Consider the following 23,087-nt stretch of genomic DNA (forward strand, 5'->3'; position numbering starts at 1 on the left):
GTGAGATTTGGTGATGACTTAAATGGCATGGGGGAAATGCTGCATACCTTTAATTGCTTGAAAACCCCTTGTCGTCTCCAGAGGCTGTTTTTGCAGCTTCCCCCTCATGTTGAACTTCGCCATCAGGTTGTTGGTGAAGAGCCTGGAGAAGTGGCATGATTTAGAAATGACATGTGTATGCTGTAATCTACAGTAACTGTGCCATGGGTGAGGATGCCAAGAGGTGTGGTTCTGGGATACTGTGGTTTTATGGAACCAATCGTACAAAACCTGATGAAAGGTTGACCATTTGACAGCTCCGATTACATACTGTCCCTGCACAAAACCCCGCCTCTTTACCATCCAAGTCAGGTTTCTACTTAACCTAGGCAACTCACCTTAGATTTACTTATTCACATTCCTGCCATTTTGGATGACTGTGAGACCTATTCTAGGGCGGCTGTGGCTCAGGAGGTAGAGCAGGTCATCCACTAATCAGAAGGTTGGTGGTTCGATCCCCGGCTCCTCCAGTCCGCATGTCGAAGTGTCCTTGGGCAAGCCACTGAACCCCAAATTGCTCCCGATGGCTGTGCCAGCACCCTGCGTGGCAGCTGGCCGCCCTCGGTGTGTGAATGGGTGAATGTAGGCACATTGTAAAGCGCTTTGGATAAAAGTGCTATATAAATGCAGTCCATTTATTCACTTATACATTCATTTTAAATTTTAACCACACTAGCTTTCATGTTTTGAAATGTATGCAAGTGAATTCGTCATCATGCTGATCGACAATCTGGGAACCCAGAGTCTATTTTTATTGGAAAAAAGACTCTGGGACAGCCCTACCTTTTCCCCAGCTTCATGTACCCTCTCCTGCCACCGTTAGGGGTGTCACGATACCCTCAGTTCACGATACGATACGATACACGATATTGGGTTCACGATTACGATACGATATTTATTAAGTTTTTACAAAACTTGAATAATGAAAATATATGACTGGAAAAATAGTCGTATTTGAAATACACAAAATGCAAAACAAATGCTGTTGTTGGAAATTGTTATAATAACTAGAAAACAACATGGAAGATAAGGCTTATCTTGCAATATAATGTGTCACACTGTCACAAACTAAACGTTTGTTGCATGGTAGGCCTAAAAGAAAAATAAACAATACAATCTATATGTTAAATAACTTATGCAGCTGTGTATTGTGTAGGCTACTATCTTCATATGTAATTGTCATCCTCTTAAGAGGATGATTCCTCTTCAATTAATTCTCTGACTGCACTGTATGTTGAGCGTTGCGCAGCGTTAATTGACGATTGAAACGTAGTATCAAGTTAACGTTACTCGTACAATTAGACATGGTAATCGTAACGTACAATTAGAAATTGTTTCGGGAGTACAGAGCTGCATCGCCTAATGACAGATATGACAGACGCATTCAGAGCGAGATTCATTTGTAGGCTATCTTTAGAGATGAGGGGAGACATCTCGCCTGCCACTTGGAGCCGCGGGGTCTCCCTGTCAGAGTGTCCGTCCGTGCCTCTGCCAGTGCAGGCGGCAGACACACAGCCAGTGCGCTGCTGTCATCCACTGAAACACGCGGTCCGCATGGGATAACCGCATTAGCCTATAAATAGCGCATTTAATCTTGTCGGTTATTTAATGAGCGTCGGTTTAGTCCCCATTTCAAGCAAAGCAATGAAAAAGATAGAGAGAGAATACAGATCAGTGCCGGCCCGTCAGTGCAGCATGTTCAGAGGTTCTTTTTCTCGGGATATAGTTTTTCATCTCCACGATATCGTCACGTTTTGATATCGCGAAATTTCGTGGGACTTTGATATTGCGAAATTTCGTGGGACGAAATATTGTGACATCCCTAGCCACCGCGTCCGTGCTCCACTGTTTACGGTCTAAATAGCAACTTGTGCCGTGACTTTAGAGTAATTTTCCACTGTTGTTGTAAGACGAGTTGACGTTGTCTATGCAGTTTTAACGTTATTAGTGAATAGCCGAAATGGACGTGGAAAAGGAAGTGACGGTGGCTTTTCCGTCACTTCTGCTTTCCTTTTCCACGTCCATTTCGGAAAAGGAAGTGACGGTGGCAGGAGAGGCGCTGTACAGGAAGATGGGAAAAAAGGTAGGGCTGTCTTAGAGTCTATTTCCAGATTCCCAGATTGGCTGATGGATAATCTGCTCATCTTTAGATTGATCTGGAAAACACCACAGAGGCAGCAAATATTGAATCACTAATAGTCGCCCGCAGCCCGGCTGCTGTGTGGCCTCGCCTACCCTATTGGCGTGCGGGTGTGTTGCTCACTATTGCATCAGTGATGTCACAATGCCTGCTTGTGTGTGCCCTATTATGACATCACTGACGACATCTGTGTGTGTACCCGCTTGTGACATCACTGATCAGTCTTGTCACAATGCCTCCTTATGTGTGTGCTCCCTTATGACATCACATTAGAGATAATAGGTTAATAATAGGTATAATAGGTAGATAACTAGGTTTAATGATAACCGTGATAGAATTCCTTACGATAACGTCATCACTGGTCCACAACTTTACTCAAATCAACTCTCAATAACTGTCAAACTGTCAAACCTGTTTACAGTATTCTGATATGCTACTGTTGTTCTAATGATACAAAGCTGGTTGAAAATCGGCGGAGTGTTCCTTTAATGTATTGTATTTTTATTATTTCAAATAAAATAAAATACGTAAGATTTTTGTCTAACTAGATATACTAACAGGGATATAATTTTACAGTTGTCTGATTGCCAGCATCAGATAAATTAAAAGCAAATGACTTGCATTCATACATTTTTTAATTCTCATCTGTTGCATTAAAAAAAACAGGCTGCTACAATATATACAGTATGTCCCGTTCAATTGATTGCGGGTGGTGTTTGAATTGATACTGGCACCAACACTTCAGCACTTACTTTCTTCGGGCGTTGGAAATGTGAAGTCCTGATCCTTCCGAGGAGCTGCAGAATCTGAAAAACAGAAATTGTTGAATGCTTGATCAATGTAGAGAAACAGAAAAAAGATCTCAGATAGCACACTCATTTCTGGCAGTCTGCTACTGTAAACAGCCAAAGTGGTGATGTGATACAGACCCGAGTGAATGGTGCCCCCCCCCCCCCCCAATTCAAACACACACATATACTGTACACGTACATATACACACACCTCTATATCTATATATCTAAGCGCTGCAGACAGTAGTGAAAGTCGTCTCATCCGGTTAATTTTGCAATATTCTTCAACACATCGGCTCATTACACGCTGTACACTTAAACTAGTTCTGCCTAAGCACTCGCAGCTCTCTGCTTCTTTAAAAAAAGTTCTCACTAAATCACACGGCTGTTTACATACTTTTCTGATCGGCTAGTTATTAACGAAGCTGTTAGGGATGACTGCTGCATGTGGCTCTCTCCAACTCTATGATGTTTATGTTGAGTGGGTGAAGTCTAGTGAGGTGAAGTCTAGTGTTGATGTCCAGTGTGATGTGAAGTCTAGTGAGGTGAAGTCTAGTGTTGATGTCCAGTGTGATGTGAAGTCTAGTGAGGTGAAGTCTAGTGTTGATGTCCAGTGTGATGTGAAGTCTAGTGAGGTGAAGGCTAGTGTTGATGTAGCCTAGGTAAACCCAGCCACCACGTGACCTGCTCTCTCAGTTCCCAGTCACTATCGCATAGTGACTGAGAACAGGTCTGAGAGCAGGTCACGTGGGGGATGGGTTTACCCAGGCTAGTGTTGATGTCCAGTGTGATGGCAGATAAACCTGTGCTTGTTTATTTGCTGCGTCACCTGTGTAACGTTAGTTGGACAGGAAAATTTGCAACTTCCCTTTAAAAGCACAACGGCTGATGTACCGAACTTTGCCAACACTTTGTGGCCGTTTAACAAAAAGTCTCGTAATAGTATCGAAATTTCGGTATACCGTGCAACACTAATATCTATCTATCCATCTACAAATAACCTTCCACACACACACCATGGTTGAATGAGATGATTACTCACCGCCTATGGACCACCTGTCCCTGGACCCTCCACCCTCCACCTGGTGAGACGTGGCTGGAGTAGATAGTCTCTAGAGTCTGAAGATGAGCACATGTAATGCAACATTAATATCTATCCATCTACACACACAATGTATATATATACATACAGACCTGCCAACCTTGGGGAAGTAGTAAGGAGGGCGGCTTTAGCTCAGGAGGTAGAGCGGGTCGTCCAATGACGCAAGGGTTGGCGGTTCGATCCCCGCTCCCTCCCAGCTGTTAATCGTTGTGTCCCTGGGCAAGACACTTAACCCTCCTTGCCTGGTATGATTGGTATGAATGTAAGACATGAATGGTATGATTGGTATGAATGTAGACATGAATGATGATGGTGGTTCGGAGGGACCGCCAATGTGTGGCTGCCACGCTTCTGAACCACCGGTACGAATGGTGTGAACGAATAATGATTCTGTGTAAGCGCTTTGAGCCTTGGAAAGGCGCTATATAAATCCAATCATTATTATTATTATTATAGTTTGAGTACCACACACCGGCACCGCCACGTCACACCGCATCATATGGTGCGGTCCATAATATAACTATCTATCTATATATCTCTCTATCTATATATACATACATACATACATACATACACACACACACAGTATATAGATACTGTATGTACTGTATATACCGGTATGATGTATATATTTTTATTTTGACCACATCAATACCTATTTTAATCACCCATGTTCACTCTTTTGCATGAATTCAGGTTGCTTAAATGCCTTGTGGTTGAATTCAAGGGATCTTCTTTCACTTGACCAAGCTGTTCCAGCCCTGCTTTTGAGGACTGACCAACAATGTATTTAAACAGCTTGCTATGCTGATACCGCTTATATTGATCATGCACAGCCATCACATCATCTGATGTTACTACTATAATTAGATCGAGGACAGGTCATAGTGTTACAGAATTAAAGCAACATGGGCCATGATAAAATTACCTTTAGACTAGTTTGTGATTCATTTTATATTTACGGTGAAAAAAGATACGCACATCCCAACCAGTTTGAAAGGCAGGTGCTGGACCCAATAAAAACTGCAGTGAAATAAACAAAGAAAGGCCGCATACGGTAGCTCCCGTTTGCTTTTGTTTTATTCCATGTGTTACGTTTCTTCAGACATAAAACACACATATACAGACGCCATCTTAAATACCCCCTCACCTGTCACATGACTCACCAGGTCATCATGTGACATCTAGTGTTAGAAAAAAAGTACTGCGTTCACATCAAAGCAGTGCATATATACAGGCATGTACAAATATAATACAGATATATACATTCAAATATAGAGAAAAGGCCTCAGAGCACATAATGAAACTTCTCAGGCCAGAAGGCCGTCATATCTAAAAATGGCCAGATAAACCAGGAGGCATCTCTATATTTAAATGAAGTGGAAAATGTCACTAAGACATTTAGGAGGACAGCAACAACATCCATGAGGACACAACTGAGCATCGACAGTGTAGGGAAAAGCCATACAATGATCATATACATACATATATAAATATATATATATATATATATATACACACACACATAAGAATAGACAAATGTCTCACAGAAACGGTCTAATACTAAAATCCTCATTCAGACCTCTGGGGGCGAGTGTGTTTAGTGTATAAATCCAAAACAATTCTCTCCTCAGGAGTATGGCGTCGACATCCCCTCCTCTCCTAGGGCATTTGATGGCCTCGATGCCAATATATTTGAGAGAGGTTAGGCTATGGTGGGCTTCTGCAAAATGCACAGCCACTGGGCTTTTAGGGTCCTGGTTGCGGATAGCCCTCCTGTGTTCCGTAATCCTGGTTTTGAGAGCTCTAGATGTTCTCCCAATGTACGCGAGTCCGCAGGGACACTTAATCATATATATTAGGGCTGTCAATCTCCCTCTATAATCAAATTCGAATTTCAGTGCTTTATACATTTTAATATTCGAATTATATTCGAATATTTTAATTAATTTTTAATTGAATTAAAAAAAAAAAAAAAAAAAAAAAATTGGTCTGAGTGAATTGTTGTCTTCTCTTATGTTATGTTCTGATTCTAAATATAGCTGAATCTTTGGGTTTGACCAAGTAAAACTTTTTCTAAGCATTTTACCAAATGTAGATGGAAAAGTGAATGGTGGATGAATATTCAAAATAATATTAGGCTTATCACAAATAGTCCAGCAATGATGTTTATTTAAGAAAACATGTTCCTTGTACAATGTACATACATTCATTGCATTAGAAAATAGGTCAGATAACCAGAGCTTAGTTAATATTCATCAGTGATGTATTGGTGCTGTCTGAAATGCTAAAATAAAATAATTGATAATAAAAAAAGACACAGCCTTTGTTTGAGCTCCTTATCAATAAACAAATAAGTAAACTTTGCCAAAACAACAATGAGCCATGAACAAAAAAAAATCAGTCACGTATTGCACTTAAGAGCTACATGTTTACATTCAGTATAGCAGCTTCAACAGTCAACTTCAGTTAACAATGAATGAACATACATTTTAAGAGCTACAGGTAGGTTTACATCAGTATAGCAGCTTCAACAGTCAACTTCAGTTAACACTCTTTTCTTCAAGTATGTTGTCAGAACTTGTCACTGTTCTAGTGTTCTAAAAAAAAATTAAAAAAAATAAAAAAAATAAAAAATAAAAAAATAAAATATTCGTTTTAAAAAAAAATTAATAATCGAATTTCGTTCATAATTATTAAATTCGAATAATATTCGAATATCAAAATTCGTTTCAACAGCCCTAATATATATTACATTAGTTGTTTTACAGGAGATAAATCTCTTGATGTCAAACGATTTGCCCGAGTGAGGGTGGTTAAAAGTCTTAGTTTTGTAGGTGAAATGGCATTGCTGGCAATTCCCACATCTAAAGTTCCCAGAAGGGGGCCGACTGAGCAAATGTGAAGGGGTAGGAGGAGGGAGGTCTGCTGTCACTAACATGTTACGAAGATTTGGTGGTCGTTTGTATACAACAGAGGGAGGATGCTCAAAACAGCCTTTCAATGCAGGATCTGTAACTAAGATGTACCAGTGTTTTTTGAGAACCTCCTCAATGTTTTTACCCACAGGAGAGTACTGAATACAGCAGGTGAGTCTGGGATCAATTTCTGTAGATTTATTTTTATTTATTCTTTTCAGACACTCTGTTTGAGATAGTGTCAAATCATGTGGCTGCCCCTGTAATCCAACATCATCTAATTGCAGCGCTGGGCAGATTTGTCAAGTTTTAAATGACAAATCTTACCAGCGTACTTTGATGCCAAAATGCGTGCATGGTAAGAAAAATGTGTGCAGGTTGGCAGGTCTGTATATATCGATATATATATATATATATATACTGGTATATATATAGCCTATATATATATATATATATATATACACACATCTATATTAGGTCTGCTCAATCGTCCCTATTTTCATATCGTCCAATCGTGGTCATTAAGATTGGCGATTGATGATCAAATCGCAATAATCTTAACTGGCCGTCATTTTAATTATTATTATTATTTTTGATAAAGCGTTTTCCTATTTAATGGCATTAATAATTTGGAGGGGGGAAAACAATCAATCATATTATTGAATACAGCGAGCCTGTAGATCAAGCGTAGATGATGCATTTATAAGAGGAAAGATGAAAGAGAGACCGACCATGCATTCGTTCTGAAGCCGCATCACGCTCGCTGAAACTCTTCGTGACTTTTTTCCTGCGGTCTCCTTTTTCATGTTCATTTTGGATGATTTAACACCGGCTGTAAGGTCATGTATCTGTTGCACTTTTCATAGAAAGTAGCTACTCTGGCTGGAGTAATACACTTTGGAACGAGACCGCCATGTTATGGCTGCAGAGAGAACACGGCAAAAAACACAACCACTTCCATTTCTAGCCTTAAAAATGAAAGCACACAGTGCAAAATAAACTTAAATCCCCCATAGCCTTAAGTACGAGGAACCTCCATACATTGGAACCGGGTTTCGGTAGCCAACCCTAATCTTGAACGAGTTAAATAATAAACGTTGCGTCGTCGCCTCCACAGTTCAGACTTAATTTTTCAGTTATCGCTGCCTGCTTGTAGTGTCGTTGACGAGAGAGACGTGCTGTTTGGTGACAACAGTTCCCCCTTTTTGTTGGGGACCACCCTGCGAGTGGAAGGTGCTCATGGGAACATACGGGATGATTAGCTCAGCTATGTACGGGGGTGCGAGCCTGTGTAAAGGCTAGGCTTGACTGCCAGTGGGGGAAAGTCCATTTTAAATCTAAATTTAACGAAAAAATGATCCGACGGGGCTGGAGGACATGGCAGAACTAAGTATCGAGGAACGTGCGCACATCCACTGCTGCATCAGGTATCAATGGTTTAAAGAAATCTGTATCAGTAGCACCTCTTCATGGATGTTAACTGAGCTGAATAGCCAGCCTTCAAATTCAGTGTTCTATACCATGGAGGAGAGGGATGAGGACAGAACCACCCTTTTCATGAGGGAGGCAGGCCACCTTACGGAACAGATCAGTTTCGAGCAGCTGTTGTCTTTTCATCCTTTTCTGTTGATTTCTTGTGCACACTATATTCAGGAGTTTGGAGCTGCACGGCTTTTCAAACAACGTTGATGTGTAACGCTGCTGCAGGACATCACAGAGCACAGTGCCGTCTTCCCGTCTTTCTCTGACGAAAGCAAATCGTTCATCTCGCAAGAGAAAACAACTGTCTTTTTCCTTTGAGTTAACGAACATTCGAAGCCGTGTTTTGCTCTCGTTGGCGTTTGCACATTCAATCTCAGACAATCGCCTGGCCACCTGTGCTAGGGGATTTTTTCCACTCCGTACCTGTTTCTTGATTTGTCGGAGGTGGTTTTCAAAAGGAAACCCGGAAATATCGTTCAGTGAGCAATTGAAGTGGCGGACGTCCTCATGAAGGTGAGTCAGTCCATGCACATTGTACACTGAAAAGTACTTTCCGTACAGGTCAGCACAGCGGGTAACAAAGTGCGACATGAGTTCCTGGGCATATTGAAGATATGCACTGCGAGTGTTGTCATCCGATTCCAACATTATGGACATGGCTACTGTAAAGGACAAGAAATGACAGTATCTTTCAGGAGATAACACATTCTTTAGTACAACTGGTCCTGTGTACAACAGAAACTGCCGAAATTCCGTGGCCTTCCACCTGTCCAGCTCTTCTAAACCCCGGGGTTGCCGAGCAAATTCACTAGGCATCTTTCCACTCAGGGTCTTTAGCTTTTGTGATATTTCTTCCTTTTGCCTGGCAGATAAGCGGCAAATTGTTGGGCCCCGAGTCAAGAAGATCAGCATCCTTCGTACTACTCCCAAGTTGACCATATGCATATAATCTAAGACAAACGAGGTGACGCAAGGAATTCCTGCAGCAATGAAGGGGCTGGTACCAGTTTGATGGTTCTTGTATTCTACTGTACTGAACGCTTCATCTGTTCGCAAGGTGCACCCCTGTTCATTGTATACCACACTTTTCATTATGTAATCACCTTTGGTGATGCACCTCTCGCAACTGTGATAGGCATTATGGTTTTTTATGCACTTCAGATAAGCCCTTGCTGGTGCGTCACAGATCAATGCTTCAATATGGACAGTGTAGGTCTTCCCTTCATAAACCATGCCTGTGTCTGTGAGATGTTTACACTCCGTTAAAAAATCATCGAGGTATTCCGCAAGAGGAGATGGTTTCTTGTCCCCACAAAAGAGAGCTACCACAAATGGCTCAAAGTTGTGAAACTGAGCTAGTATTGGCCAGAACTGGACGACGTTGCTGCTTTTGGAGAGCGGGACACCGTCAACATTGATGCTCAGGTTTATAGAATCATGATCCTGTTGGAAAGCAATCGTCTGATTTAGTAAACTGCAAATCCCTTTTTCTAACCCACAATAAATGTATTGCCCACTACACTTCTGCTCAGATCCTACAGTTCGTGGTGTGGCAGCGAGGAGTGTCCTTGCATCCTTTGCTAGCAGGTGCCCTTGCTCTCTTAATATTCCCAGTAATTCATTTAAGGATCTTTGTGTGGTTTTGTTCTTTGTAGACCATTCTCTTAAGTCAGCTTGTAAATGGGGCAAATCCAAATCAGCATCATCATTTAAAACGTCTCTGTCCGAGTCTGAAGACACATACTCCAGGTCGGTGTCAAAGTCTGTGTCATCTGTTGTCAAACGGTCTGTTGCCGAATGTCTGCTTTCCAAACCGCTTGCTATGCCAGCCTGGTTGTGTGATCCGCTAGTTGATGCCTCAGTCAATGACGTCCGTCTTTCAAGGTCATCATCAGTGTCAGATTCTAGGAGCCGCCGGATCCGTCTGTCAACGTCATCATCACTGTCAGATTCTAGGAGCCGCAGGATCCGACTGTCAACCTCATCATCACTGTCAGATTCTAGGAGCCGAGCCATTTCTGCATTCCGTTTGCGGTAGTACTTAGCAGAATCCGCCATCTGAAATACATCATTTCCAGAGTCAGATTCAGAACAGTGCTTCCTTCAACTAAAATGCTTTGGTTTATGTAGGGCCATATGAAATCCACGTTCACGGAATTGCGGATGGAATCGCGGAATTGACCAATAAAAACGGAATCAACAGTAAAATGTGAAATACTGCATAATTTGCCGTAATTGGGCTGAAATTCAACTATTGAACAGGCTAAACTCAAACTAACAGTTTCACAAGTTGGACGGTTTTCTATGCATTTTGTCGGTTTTTGAACTCTTTGTACTGGTAATTAGGGGTGGGACAAAATATCGATACTCACGGTATCGCGATATTTCCACTTGCGATACGTTATCGATACACTGGCACCAAGTATCGATATGTTTATTTAAAAAAAATAAAATAAAAAAATAAACAGGCTAAAATATTATGCTGTGTGTGGTAGTTGAAACATAGTTTCAAGTTGACGTTTATTTATGTTTGTAGTTGAAACAAAAACATAAATACTGTAGGCTACATGAAATTAAATGTTTGCTCATTAATATCTACTTTTAGAAATTATATAATTATATAGGTAGGTAGGTTATATAGGTTTTCTTGTTTTAATAATAATAATAAAAAGACTTAATGTGTAACTTTTCCTCCGTGGTATCGAAAATGTTATGAGTGAGTGAGTGAACTCTGAGAGAGTTCATGTCAATTCTGCTAATAAATACATAATACCTGCTTCTTGCCTTTTAGGGGTATTTTTTTCTCTTCAGTTACACAGGTATCGTGATGTATCGTCTTCCAATATATCGAATATCGCAGAATCGCTGTATCGTGATAATATCGTCATCGAGGGCCAAGTATCGTGACCATATTGTATCGTGAGCTACTCAGCGATTCCCACCCCTACTGGTAATACGGCTTCAGTTCAGTTGGTCACCGCATTTGTAGTCTGACTCACTGGAAGCAGGCTGCAGGAATAAGCTCTGCTATTGGCTCTAACCATTTCAGTCAGAATGAAAGGAAATCCATGTCAGTGTTGCTGACAGGGAATAGTTGTTGATATAGTAGTGTCACGGTAGCCTTATCAAAAGGCTCATTTGAGATGACTAGCGTTGCCTGCTTCCTAATCGGTCTGATTCTTTATCAATTCCTCATCAATTCGATGTATGGAAAAAAGTATGCCTACACAGGTTTGCGGTGTCAACAGTTTCGTCATATCCACTGTTTATGTATGACCTTACAAGCTGATGATATTATGAAGCGTAACTCGTAGATATTTTTTTATTTCCGTTTCCTCACCTCTGAGTTGGTTATCCAAGTAGCAGGTCACAGCAGGTCAGTCTAGTAACAGAGAGAGCAGCAAGAAGCATATATTAGTCCACTAAAGGGCCACTGTTATGTCAATGTAAAGTTTGACTATTAAATTTAAAATGAGGAAACACCCTGGGTGTTTCCTCATTTTAAATTGTTTCCATCATTAATGGATTTCTGTTCTGTGAGTGCAGCATGGCTTAAAAGGGACAGCTCACCCTAAAATCCAAAATACATATTTTCCCCCTCACCTGTAGTGCTATTTATCCATCTAGATTGTTTTGTGTTAGATGTCGGTTTTGGAGATATCAGTCATAGAGATGTCTGCCTTCTCTCCAATACAATGGAACAATACAATGGAACTATTAATTTTCTTTCAACCGAGCTACACCCATTAACTGCTAGCTAGTTCCCACATGAAATTATTAGGAGGAAAAAATAGTTGTGCCCATTTCATTTTTGGCTGCCGGACAAACTCCTGTTATATAGCAAGGGATTTAGGTATAGATAGGCCATTGTATTTAAACCAGTAGTATTAGTAGTGACGTGTATGCAAAATATAGAGGCAAATTAATTTTTTCATCATTGCAAAGCTACAGCACAGTAAAGAGGATATTAATGTGGTGTGTAATTCTTTATCGATCTACTAGCCTCTACATTGTACTCTCAAAGTGCAGATTGATGCACGTTATTTTTGAAATGTACAATGGGGGGGTTGAGTATCACTGACCTACAGTATCTTTCCTCTGCATAGTACTCATACATCCTGTTTCTCTTACCTCTCAGACACCAGTCTTGGTGTGTAGCTATGCTTTTCCACGTCTGTCACCTATCGCAAGTAGGATGAACCTGTAGAAAACACACCACATTAAAATTAATATTTTAATATTTGATTTACCTTTGTCAAAAGTTAACTAACTTTATAATTACTGCGCAACATCTGTGACTGGTTGAACTGAAGCTTGTTATATTAACTTGTTGCCCATGAAAATATTGAACTGAATTGGCTCTATGCTGATAGATAGGGACTTCACTTAGAACTGGCAATATACTGTAGGCTAGTGATCTCTGGCACGAGGCAACTGAAAATAACTTGAAATATCATAATTATTTTCCACTCTGATCCTCTGTTTTCTTATCAATGATGCTCCGCCTTTAAATGTAGTCTGAATGAGCCCACACGCCCTTTTGACAAATTGGGAACCAGATAGACGAACAGCAGCATGCAAATCCTGTTTAGCTTCTCATTATCCTGATCTTCAATGGTGTCCAGATTTAACTCGACTGTTCCATTATCAAGGCTCATCTATTTTAATATGCAGTCCCTGTGGTCACTGACAATGTGCTTACTATAGCCTGAATTTGATCATATTAGTGTCCACTGCCCATTAAATAATAGGCTGCCGCCATCTGTTCTCCAACCATTACATTACATTACGTCATTTGGCAGACGCTTTTATCCAAAGCGACTTACATTAACACATTTTTGTCAGCAATAGAGCAATCAACTATGGAGCACAGTCTATGACAACTACAACCTCTGAAGAAACAGTGGTACAAGTTTAGTTTAGTTCTTTTTTTAGAAAGAGAAAGAAGTTAGATCAAGAAGGGCCCAGATGAAGCCTGAAAAGGTGTGTCTTTAGTCTTTTCCGAAAGATCGGCAGTGATTCAGCTGTCCTGACCGAAGGTGGAAGCTCGTTCCACCATTGAGGTGCCAGGGACGAGAAGAGTCGAGATGGGATGAGCCACTTTAGAGCCCCCGTAGCGAAGGAGGAGCGAGGCGCCCTGCACTGGTGGAGGAGCGAAGGGAGCGCTGAGAGGTTTGGAACCTGACCATAGATTGCAGGTACAGGGGAGCTGACTGGTGTACTGCCCTGTAGGCCAGTACCAGTGTCTTGAATTTGATGCGTGCCGAGATGGGAAGCCAGTGGAGGTCCCGGAAGAGGGGAGTGACATGAGAGAATTTGGGTTGGTTGAATACCAGACGGGCTGCAGCGTTCTGAATGAGCTGAAGCGGTCGGATGTCAGTGGCAGGTAGGCCGGCCAGGAGCACGTTGCAGTAGTCCAGGCGAGGGACCATAAGTGACTGGACCAGGAGTTGAGTCGCTTCTCTTGTGAGAAAGGGACGGATTTTGCAGATGTTGTAGAGGGAGAACCTACAGGAGCGTGCTGCCGCAGCTATGTTGGCCGAGCAAGACAGCTGGTTGTCAAGGATCACCCCAAGGTTCTTAGCTGTTTGGGAGGGAACCATTGTTTGGCTGATTTCCATGTGCACTTTTAAGAGTTAGAATTTGGGGTGGCTCAATCAGGCTACAATATGTAGGCTAACAGAGGTATGTAGGCTAACATGTAGGCTAACATAGGCAAAGTCCTTATTGCAGTGGCACTGTTTCAATGTTATATGCAATAAAGCAGAAATGCTATTTGATAGCAGTCATGAATACAATAAAGCCATAGGGCTATACAATAGGAGAGAAGCATGTACAATACAGAATACAGTGACACAATAGGCTATCAGCCTTTTGAAAATGGGATTTTAATGTTCATTTGATAATATAATGCTTGTCAAATGCCAGAGATCACTGCATGCCAGTTCTTGTAAACCGTGCAGTCCCAACTATCAGCATGCAACGAATTCAGTTCAATATTTTCATGGGCAACAAGTTACCCTCAGGCTCTTCTAAATTTCGTGTTAACACTACAGTTGTAGAGCCCTCCCATCGAGCATAGCATTTTCGTTAGACAATCTGTGTTGGGCATTAAACTCACCTTATTTCTGCACTTTGAAGTCACAGGTAGGGTCGGGTGGGGCAAACTATTTATATCGGAAGCCTAGTTGCGGAAAAAAGTGAGCTGCTGTTCTTTTTTTTAAGACAAAGTTTGACGAGAATCACCGAGTTGCCTGGAAACAGAGTCCAGACGCATGCGCACTGGCATCATTTTGTCTTGTACATACATTCTACAATGCATTTAGACAGACCACCACCGCTCACTTCTTTTCGGCAACTAGGCTTCCGATATAATTAGTTTGCCCCACCCGACCCTACCTGTGACTTCAAAGTGCAGAAATAAGGTGAGTTTAATGCCCAACACAGATTGTCTAACGAAAATGCTATGCTCGATGGGAGGGCTCTTCCAACTGTAGTGTTAACAGAACACGAAATTTAGAAGAGCCTGAGGGCAACAAGATAGTTGAACAAGCTTCAGTTCAACCAGTCGCCGATGTTGCTCAGTCATGAGTTGAACTGAGCAACCGTGAATGGACTGGTGGCGTAGAGCCATAGGTGCATGGTTTACTGTGCTGAATCCTTTTGTATTTGCGGATCGAAACGCGCAGGTGAGTCGTTTTTTTATTATTATTTTAGCAGTGATCACTGCTTTGAAAAGGTGTAATAATGCAGATCACCAATATACTTGTGTCGATCGCTATGAAAGCTAATTTTAACATTTTAATTTAATTTAATTCAATTCAATATTTGAACACCAGGAAGTAGGAAGAGAGTAGGCGGGTTTCATTCCAACACCACAGTCACACCCACCGAGAGATTTGGCAGACACATGCTCGCCTATCCTGTGTTTATTAGTTTATTTATTTGTTGGACAGGCACAGTGGAGATTAAAAGATGGTAAAACCAACGCAAAGAAGGGTAGTTTTCATCCGCCGGAGACTTCAGCGTTTCATTGTGGAGTTGTGGTGAATCTGCGGACAGAAGTGCACAACAGCTGCTGCAGAAAGTAAACAACAATCACACGCACGGTATGGAGGCAGGATAGCGGAGCGACCAGTGGCTGTCACACCGTTCAATAGATTCGGATCGTGCGCGAACGTCACATCACTACCGGACTCCATTAAAACTCAATGCAGTTGAATAGGCAGATTAATTGTTGGGTTAGCTAACTAGCTAACAAGCTAACAAGCACCACGTTGGGCTACCAGTTGGGTTGGTAGTCAACGTACGAACGCTACCTTTCAGTTATACGTCACAGCACAATTTCGACAAACATATGACTTCATTTGGACTATAAGCAAGCATGGAAATAAAATACAAAGCGAAATACAAATTGTTATTGTGTGCATGCGGTATTGCCTCTCGGAAGCCAGCCATAGCAAGCTAGCTGCTAACGTTAGCTATGCTGTAGTTAGCGTGAGAGCTAGCCGAAGTCGAGTTGAGAGAACTGCATGCTGAAGCTGATCTTATAAATCTAATTTACGTTATGTGTTCGAACCATGGCAGGTAACCCTCAGAATAACGAACTTTATTGGAAATGGTTGGGTTTAGTCATTACCTTATTAGCTAGTTAGTTCTGGTTCTGTCCTCCTGATCTGCTTTCTAGATGCCTTGTTGTTCTTCTCTTCCCCACGGCAGAGATGGGTGGGCTCATGCATCTTTTATGCTTTTGATTGGACGAGTAGCCAGCCACGAGATAGGGAAGTGTATGTCACAAGTTGAAAATTTATATTAAATAATATTAGATATAGAAAACATAAAAGAATAATAAGATAGATAGATAGATAGATAGATAGATAGATAGATAGATAGATAGATAGATAGATAGATAAAATATGTAAAGATAAATGAATAAAGAAAGAAAGAAAGAGACTGTCTGACTGACAGGGGCTCAAAACTACTTTTTATTAATCGGTCATTGTACCTGCCTACATATCAATTAGTGGCCTTTTCCCCAAAATACTGATGGTTCTGTGCTGTTGGTATTTGGTAGCCTATCTGAACAAGAACACTAAACACATCATTATGATTCAGTCAGGTCTTTCTCAGTGAGTCTGTCCTCCGCCAGCAGAGGGCGCGGCGGTACCATGATTGGCAAGGTCACGACGAATCACGGTAAAGAAGGAAGCCATAAAGGAAGCTGTCTCAAAGAGCATCGGAGGCAAGATGAGACATATGGTTTTACTTTACCACAACGCTACCGCCATTTTGGCATGAAAAAACCCCACTTTCTTGGCCAATGGGATAACGGCTCCGAACCTTGGCAGCCAATCATTCAGAGGTGTCTCCTTCAGGCCAAAATGGCGGGTTTGCTGTGCGCTGTTGTTACAAAGGAACGCTGAATTAGTTGTCATTTCTTATCAATGTAAGTTACTTTGTTGTCTCTCGCTTTGCATTGTGGGATATAATGAAGATGGCGGCTCTGTGTAAGGTAGTTTGTGTTAGCAGTGTGCTGAGCAGAGCGTGTTTAAAGCGTGTGAGCGGCTTAAACAGCACTGTGTTGTTCATCACAAAGTCTCCGTACTGTTCAGACATAAAAGCTCCGCCCGCCGGGGACAACGAGCCTGCACCGCCCGCCGGGGACGCACCGAGGAGCGGCTTTGCTGCTGCGTTCGAGCAGCAGTCTGCGATGCGCAGGCGCGAGGAGGTATGATACCTTCCAGTGACCCTCATTCTAAATAACAAACAGTCCCCAATTGCTTTTGATACAGAGCCATAACGTATCTTATGAAGGCAGCATTTGCTAACTTCAGATGTGGAGTTGTACGTTTAGCTATAGAGACTGGTCTACCTATACAGACTGGTCTACCTATTATAAACAGACAACGGTGGCTCAGTGGTTCAGACTGTTTACATGGCTCTGCTTATAGTAAGAAGGTCCTGGGTTTGAAACCAGGTCCGTCCATGGTCCTTTCTGTGTGGAGTTTGCATGTGTTCCCAGTGTTCGTGTGGGTTTCCTCCCACCATCACATACATGTATGTTAGGGTTAATATTCCTGTCATAGACATGTATGTTAGGGTTAATACTCCTGTCATAGACATGTATGTTAGGGTTAATACTCCTGTCAAATACATGTATGTTAGGGTTAACACTCCTGTCATAGACATGTATGTTAGGGTTACTACTCCTGTCAAATACATGTATGTTAGGGTTAATACTCCTGTCAGATACTGTTTTAAGGTATATCGTGATATCAAGCAACCACGGTTATCATAGGGTAAGCTTTGTTGTGTTGTGTGTAATATGGACGGTGCCACACGCCACTACAAATAACACTACAAATAAGGTGAAGTTCATAATGGAGGACCCTTGTGTAAACATTCTCATATTAGTTTCTTCAGTTCAATAAAGCAATATTTTTCTTCAAAGCAAAATATTTATATATTTTTCTATTGGTCATAGTTCGTTTCATTAAAGTGCTGGGGGGAATTAATAGTGTGAAATACCATATACTGTGTCTGTGATATTTTGGTAGATGCCTTACCATACTGTGAAATTTCATACCATTATTAAGTGTAATGGTATGCAACTGTGAACTTTATATACAGACAGTCATTACAAATTGTTTTCTCAACTTTCAAGGCAAGTTGCAGGTTTTGGTGAGTGCAGTCATTTGAATAGATTGTGTGCCTGGTAGGTCATTTGTGTCCAAGTCTAAGAGAAGCTTGCCACCTCATTCTCACAAGAAGGCCTTTTTTTTATTAGAATCTACACATTTTTAAATGCATTATATAGTGTTTCTATATCTTGTGCCTTTGTGTATTATAATTCTTTCTCTAGTATATTTTCATGTGTGTATTGTATTTAGCCTGTCTCTCATATCTTTTGTGAGTGATCCTCAACTCCTTTGTCTTTTGGCTGTTTGCTGTTTTGTTTGACCTGTTTATTGAGGATTGACACGTTAATAACATTTCTCTCTCTCTGTCTGTCACAGGAGCGGAGTGCAGGGAGGAGTGGCACCTCCTCCGGGGAGCAGCAGTCCTTTGCCTCACTGCTACGTCGCTCCCCGCTGCTCCAGGTAAACTTTTATATTGTATTCTTATGTGTCTATAGATGCTTTTCACGCAATTGTGGAGCTATGGGGGAACAACCTAGCTTGAAGCTTGAACAACCTAGCTTGAAACCTAGCTTATTTCCTGTCAGCAAACACTGCAACAGGAAGTAAGCTAGGGGCAATTTAGAATGTTTATTAGTGATGCACGATATGGATTTTTTCAACCGATACGATAACCGATAAATATCTGCTTCTCCTGCCGATAACCGATACCGATAACCGATAATTATTATAATAAAAAAAAAAATATATATATATATATATATATATTTTTTTTTTTTACCTGTATTTTATGCACACCTGGGGTTAAAAAAGGGTTAGGGTAGATGTATGGATGTAGTGAGCATAGCTCTGACCTAACCAAATCTAACTGACATCACTGTGAACGCAAAACAAAGAAAACTTCTGATATAATATGATTGTTTTAATAAAGTGTATCACTCAATTATAGTCAATACAAAAATAAAGGCTTTTATAGAACGGAAAGCCAAGCTGCTTAGTCTGCAGATAAAAGACAATGACAAAAGGCATAGTAATTTAGACTGTTATTGTCATGTTACTGATCTGTTCAAATTTTGCATAGGTTCCAGTTCTCAGTGAATGAAGTGAAGCCCAATGAATGGGGCAGGCACTATAAACCATCTGTGTTGTTTCACTTTTGACTGAAAAATGCTGCCACCAGATTAAAGAAAAGACACTATGTGATGTTGACTGACTGATGCTTTTTATGTAGCCTAATGTGCGTGACTGCGCCTTTGTTTTCATTATTGGCTATTAGATGGCTCTGTCCAGTAGCTAACGCTAACTAGCGCGGTTAGCTTAACGTTAGCGAGTGTTTTTTTAGTTAAATACACAATCCCTGGATGTTTCATTTCGGGTAAAGGGGTTTCCATTAGTTTCTATAAGTTTACGCCAGCTCTGTGTATTAAGTGCTTTTGCGGGACTGTTTGATCACAAGCCAGACAGATTACAAGACTGTAAATGTCAGTTTGTCTGCCAAGTGGACGAGCGTGCAGGGTAGGCCGCGCTACGAGCTACAAAACTCGCTAACAAAAACAACAAACATATCCGCTGCATCATCGCCAGCTTTGGTTTAACGTAATGCCAGCTTAGAGGTTTCCCCTCCTCTCGGAACCTGTGTGGGACATGTATTGCAAATTACAGTAGCTTTCTGATCATTCTGAAACTGAAAAACAGCAACACGCTGGCAGCAGCCATGTTTGCGTCGCAGCTGTGATGTCACGGGTGTGCGACAACAAAGGCTTTGCTTCCGAGGCAAAAAATAAAGCATGATTATTATCGGATGATAATTTATCGGAAAAAGGCCATTATCGGAATTATAAATAATAACGCAAATGGCCATATTGGCCGATAATTTATCGGTCCGATAATTATCGTGCATCCCTAATGTTTATGTTGTCAAGTTAAAACCGTCTATATCGTCGCTGTTGCGGCAGGACCTCGAATCTCCACAACATTAACTTTTCAGGAAGTTAAAAAAACCTGTTTGCTCTTAAAATACTGAACCAAACGTCGTCAAAGTGGCACGTCTTAATTATAGTTAGTTTCCCGCTGAATGTGTCATTACATTATTAATATCTTACGTGGATAAGCTCAAATGATGTTGTTTATGTTATCAGTCCGACTTGGAAGCACTCTCTCCCGGCCAGGCAGGCGCTGATGGCCGCCTCCCTTCTGGTCTGCACATGCACGAGCCGCAAGCTCCGGGCCGCGGGGGCGCGCGCAGCAGCAGCGCTCCCCAGCCTCTCATGGCCGAGGCGAAGGCTTTGGGATGGGGATGGGGATGAGGACAGTCTGACATAACGTAACTTTAACGTTACTTTATTCTCATCAGAAACCACTCTGATTTGCATGTTTAAACAAGTTTGCAGCCTAGGAATAACTGGAAAACATTTTATTGATCTATTTACGTCAGAGAAGGAAGCAAGGATTAAACAAAACGATATAGGAAATACACAGTGGGTCTGCTGTGTGTCTTTTTCAGGTTAAAGGTGCTGACAGGGTTCTGCGCAGCCTCGACTTGGGGCCTTGCCGCCGCCGAGCGGCGACAGCGAGACTGTGCATACTCGAACGTTAACTTGGTGCATTGGCTGCAGTACACCTCAAAAACACTAGGTGGCTTGTGGTACACTCATGTCCATTACATATGACGCTATCGTGTTGTTTACCAAGAACTTGCAATCATGTCGGTGGGGGGACATTTTATTGTCCCTCCATTTCAAAACTCATTCCGGTGAGCCTGCAGAAGGCTTTGCTAGATGAGGGACAAGCACTGTTAAATGAGGAAATTGCATTTCCTCATTCCTCACAACAAGTACGTCCAATCACAGCTCTCGTGCTAGTCACGTCACGTCCGCATTGACGCCGCGGAGTCACATTTTCGAGGAGCTGCACGCCCCCTCCGCCGATAGGACGGCCAGCTGCGGCAACTCCCTCGGCGCAGTCAGCGCCGGCGATTTCGCTTGAGCATAATTTGCGCTTTAGTGTCCTGCGTGGGGAGGTACAGACGGAGGTAGGGGAGGAATTTCGAGGTTTGACTGACAGACGGGATGTGGACAGGACGTAGCACGGGATGTCGGTAACTTGATATGATAGTTATTAGTTACTAGCATAGTTACAGGTTAGCTACTAGCATAGTTGATTGCTCTATTGCTGACAAAAATGTGTTATTGTAAGTCGCTTTGGATAAAAGCGTCTGCCAAATGACATAATGTAATGTAATGATATGAGCATGAGATCTGTCTGTAGCCTTGCAGCCTGTAGAGAGAACGTCTCGAGGACGATAGCGGTTCAAAGCCGGTGAAACACGCATGCACAGTTGAAGAAACGTCTGGAAATGAATAGTGAATTCACTTCCTCATGGGTGAGACTTTTGCACGTTATGGAGAGAGCGGCTCCAAACGCACACGCGCGCACGTACGTACGCACACCGACTTGCTCAAAACCTGCACTGCTTACTTCAACACCTGGGTGTGATTTTGTGTTTGTTTTGCATTGTACGTTGAGGAGTGACACACAAATAAAATGTCTATCCTTCCAGATGGGACCAGCCAAGGACAAGGTGGTGGTTGGTAAGATCTTCCACGTGACGCAGGATGACCTGTACATAGACTTCGGGGGGAAGTTCCACTGCGTGTGTGCGCGGCCCGCGGCGCCCGGCGGGGAGAAGCTGCAGCGAGGCAGCAGGGTCAAGCTGCGGCTGGAGGACCTGGAGCAGACCGCGCGCTTCCTGGGAGCCGAGACAGACACCACGCTGCTGGAGGCCAGGGCCGCACTGCTGGGCCCGCTGGAGGGGCCGGGACACGGGCCCGCGCGGGACAACCCCAAGGCCCAGGAGAGCCAGAGCTGACGGGACAGAACCGCACAAACTGGGAATTCCCAAATTTGTTCAAGAGCTGGACGGGGTCTTGGAAGAGTTTGAGAATTGGACAGAAAGTGGGGAAGATAAACTCTGAACAGACTAAACACATGTTAGATTTGCTGTCTGGACTCCTGACAGGTTATCTAAGATATATTAAATGAATAAACGTCTTGTGTGCCGGTCTGTGACGTGACATCAGACTTTATTTTGTGCTGATCTTCAGTTCTTCCATCGCTCTTTTCCAGTAACTACTAAGTACCTTTACTCAAGTAAGGTATTTGAGATACTCCAAAACAAATTGGAACAAATGTATCCTTTGTAAACTACAAGAGAAAAATCCTATTTGTGAGAAGGAAACAAATAAAAAAGAGACAAAACATTGACATTTTTCTCCAAATAATGTCTTGAACACATTGTAGGGTTGTCACTCACAATACTAGAATTTTTTAACTTTGATACAATACCCAGGAAAATATCGATATGCAATACCATTTTCGATACCACGGGGTGGGGGGTTGGCAGAATTTTCAATCTTTTTTAAATGGTAACGCTTCCTTTCATAGTCCAGGGATTTACCTGCTAAATATATGGCCAACAACATTAACACATTCCATCAACTGCCAACAATGGAAATGGAATAAACTTTATTTTGAGAGCGAATTGCCCCACAACATTGTATGTGTGTGTGTATGTATGTATATTTATATGTATATGTATATATATATATATATACAGTATATATATACACATACATATATGAACAGGGTTCCTACAAAGCTATGGAAAAGTATGGAATTTGATTTTAGTATTTTCCAGGTGTGGAAAATTATGAAAAAGATACTCTTTGAGTATGGGAAAATGTGTTTCCAGACTATTGTCTATGTTATCTGATAATTCAATATTATCGTCTTTCAGTGAAATCATATTGTGATGATATGAAGATATTTTGATATTGTGACACATTTCTGCTGTCTAAATTGATGACAGCAAATTTTACTTAAAAAATAAGTAAGTACTGAGGTATGGTTGAATATTTGAATATTAATGTTTTGTCACACGTAACGCTACCATTCGGTTCAATGAGATGAACATTCATT

The 23,087-nt window shown here is 41.8% G+C and overlaps 1 protein-coding gene across 1 annotated transcript; it reads left to right on the top strand.

Annotated features, from left to right (window-relative positions):
- Window positions 1-16,966: 16,966 nt before the first annotated feature.
- Window positions 16,967-22,362, top strand: mrps28 (mitochondrial ribosomal protein S28; the record flags this gene model as incomplete). Its single annotated transcript, XM_083636839.1, has 3 exons — window positions 16,967-17,200; window positions 18,489-18,572; window positions 21,670-22,362. The coding sequence occupies 3 exons, from the start codon at window positions 16,967-16,969 to the stop codon at window positions 21,976-21,978; spliced, it is 627 nt and encodes a 208-aa protein (XP_083492965.1). The 3' UTR covers window positions 21,979-22,362.
- Between the last annotated feature and the right edge of the window lie 725 nt (window positions 22,363-23,087).

This window comes from Poromitra crassiceps (genome assembly GCF_964638095.1).
Source record: "Poromitra crassiceps genome assembly, chromosome: 5".
NCBI lineage: Eukaryota > Metazoa > Chordata > Actinopteri > Beryciformes > Melamphaidae > Poromitra > Poromitra crassiceps.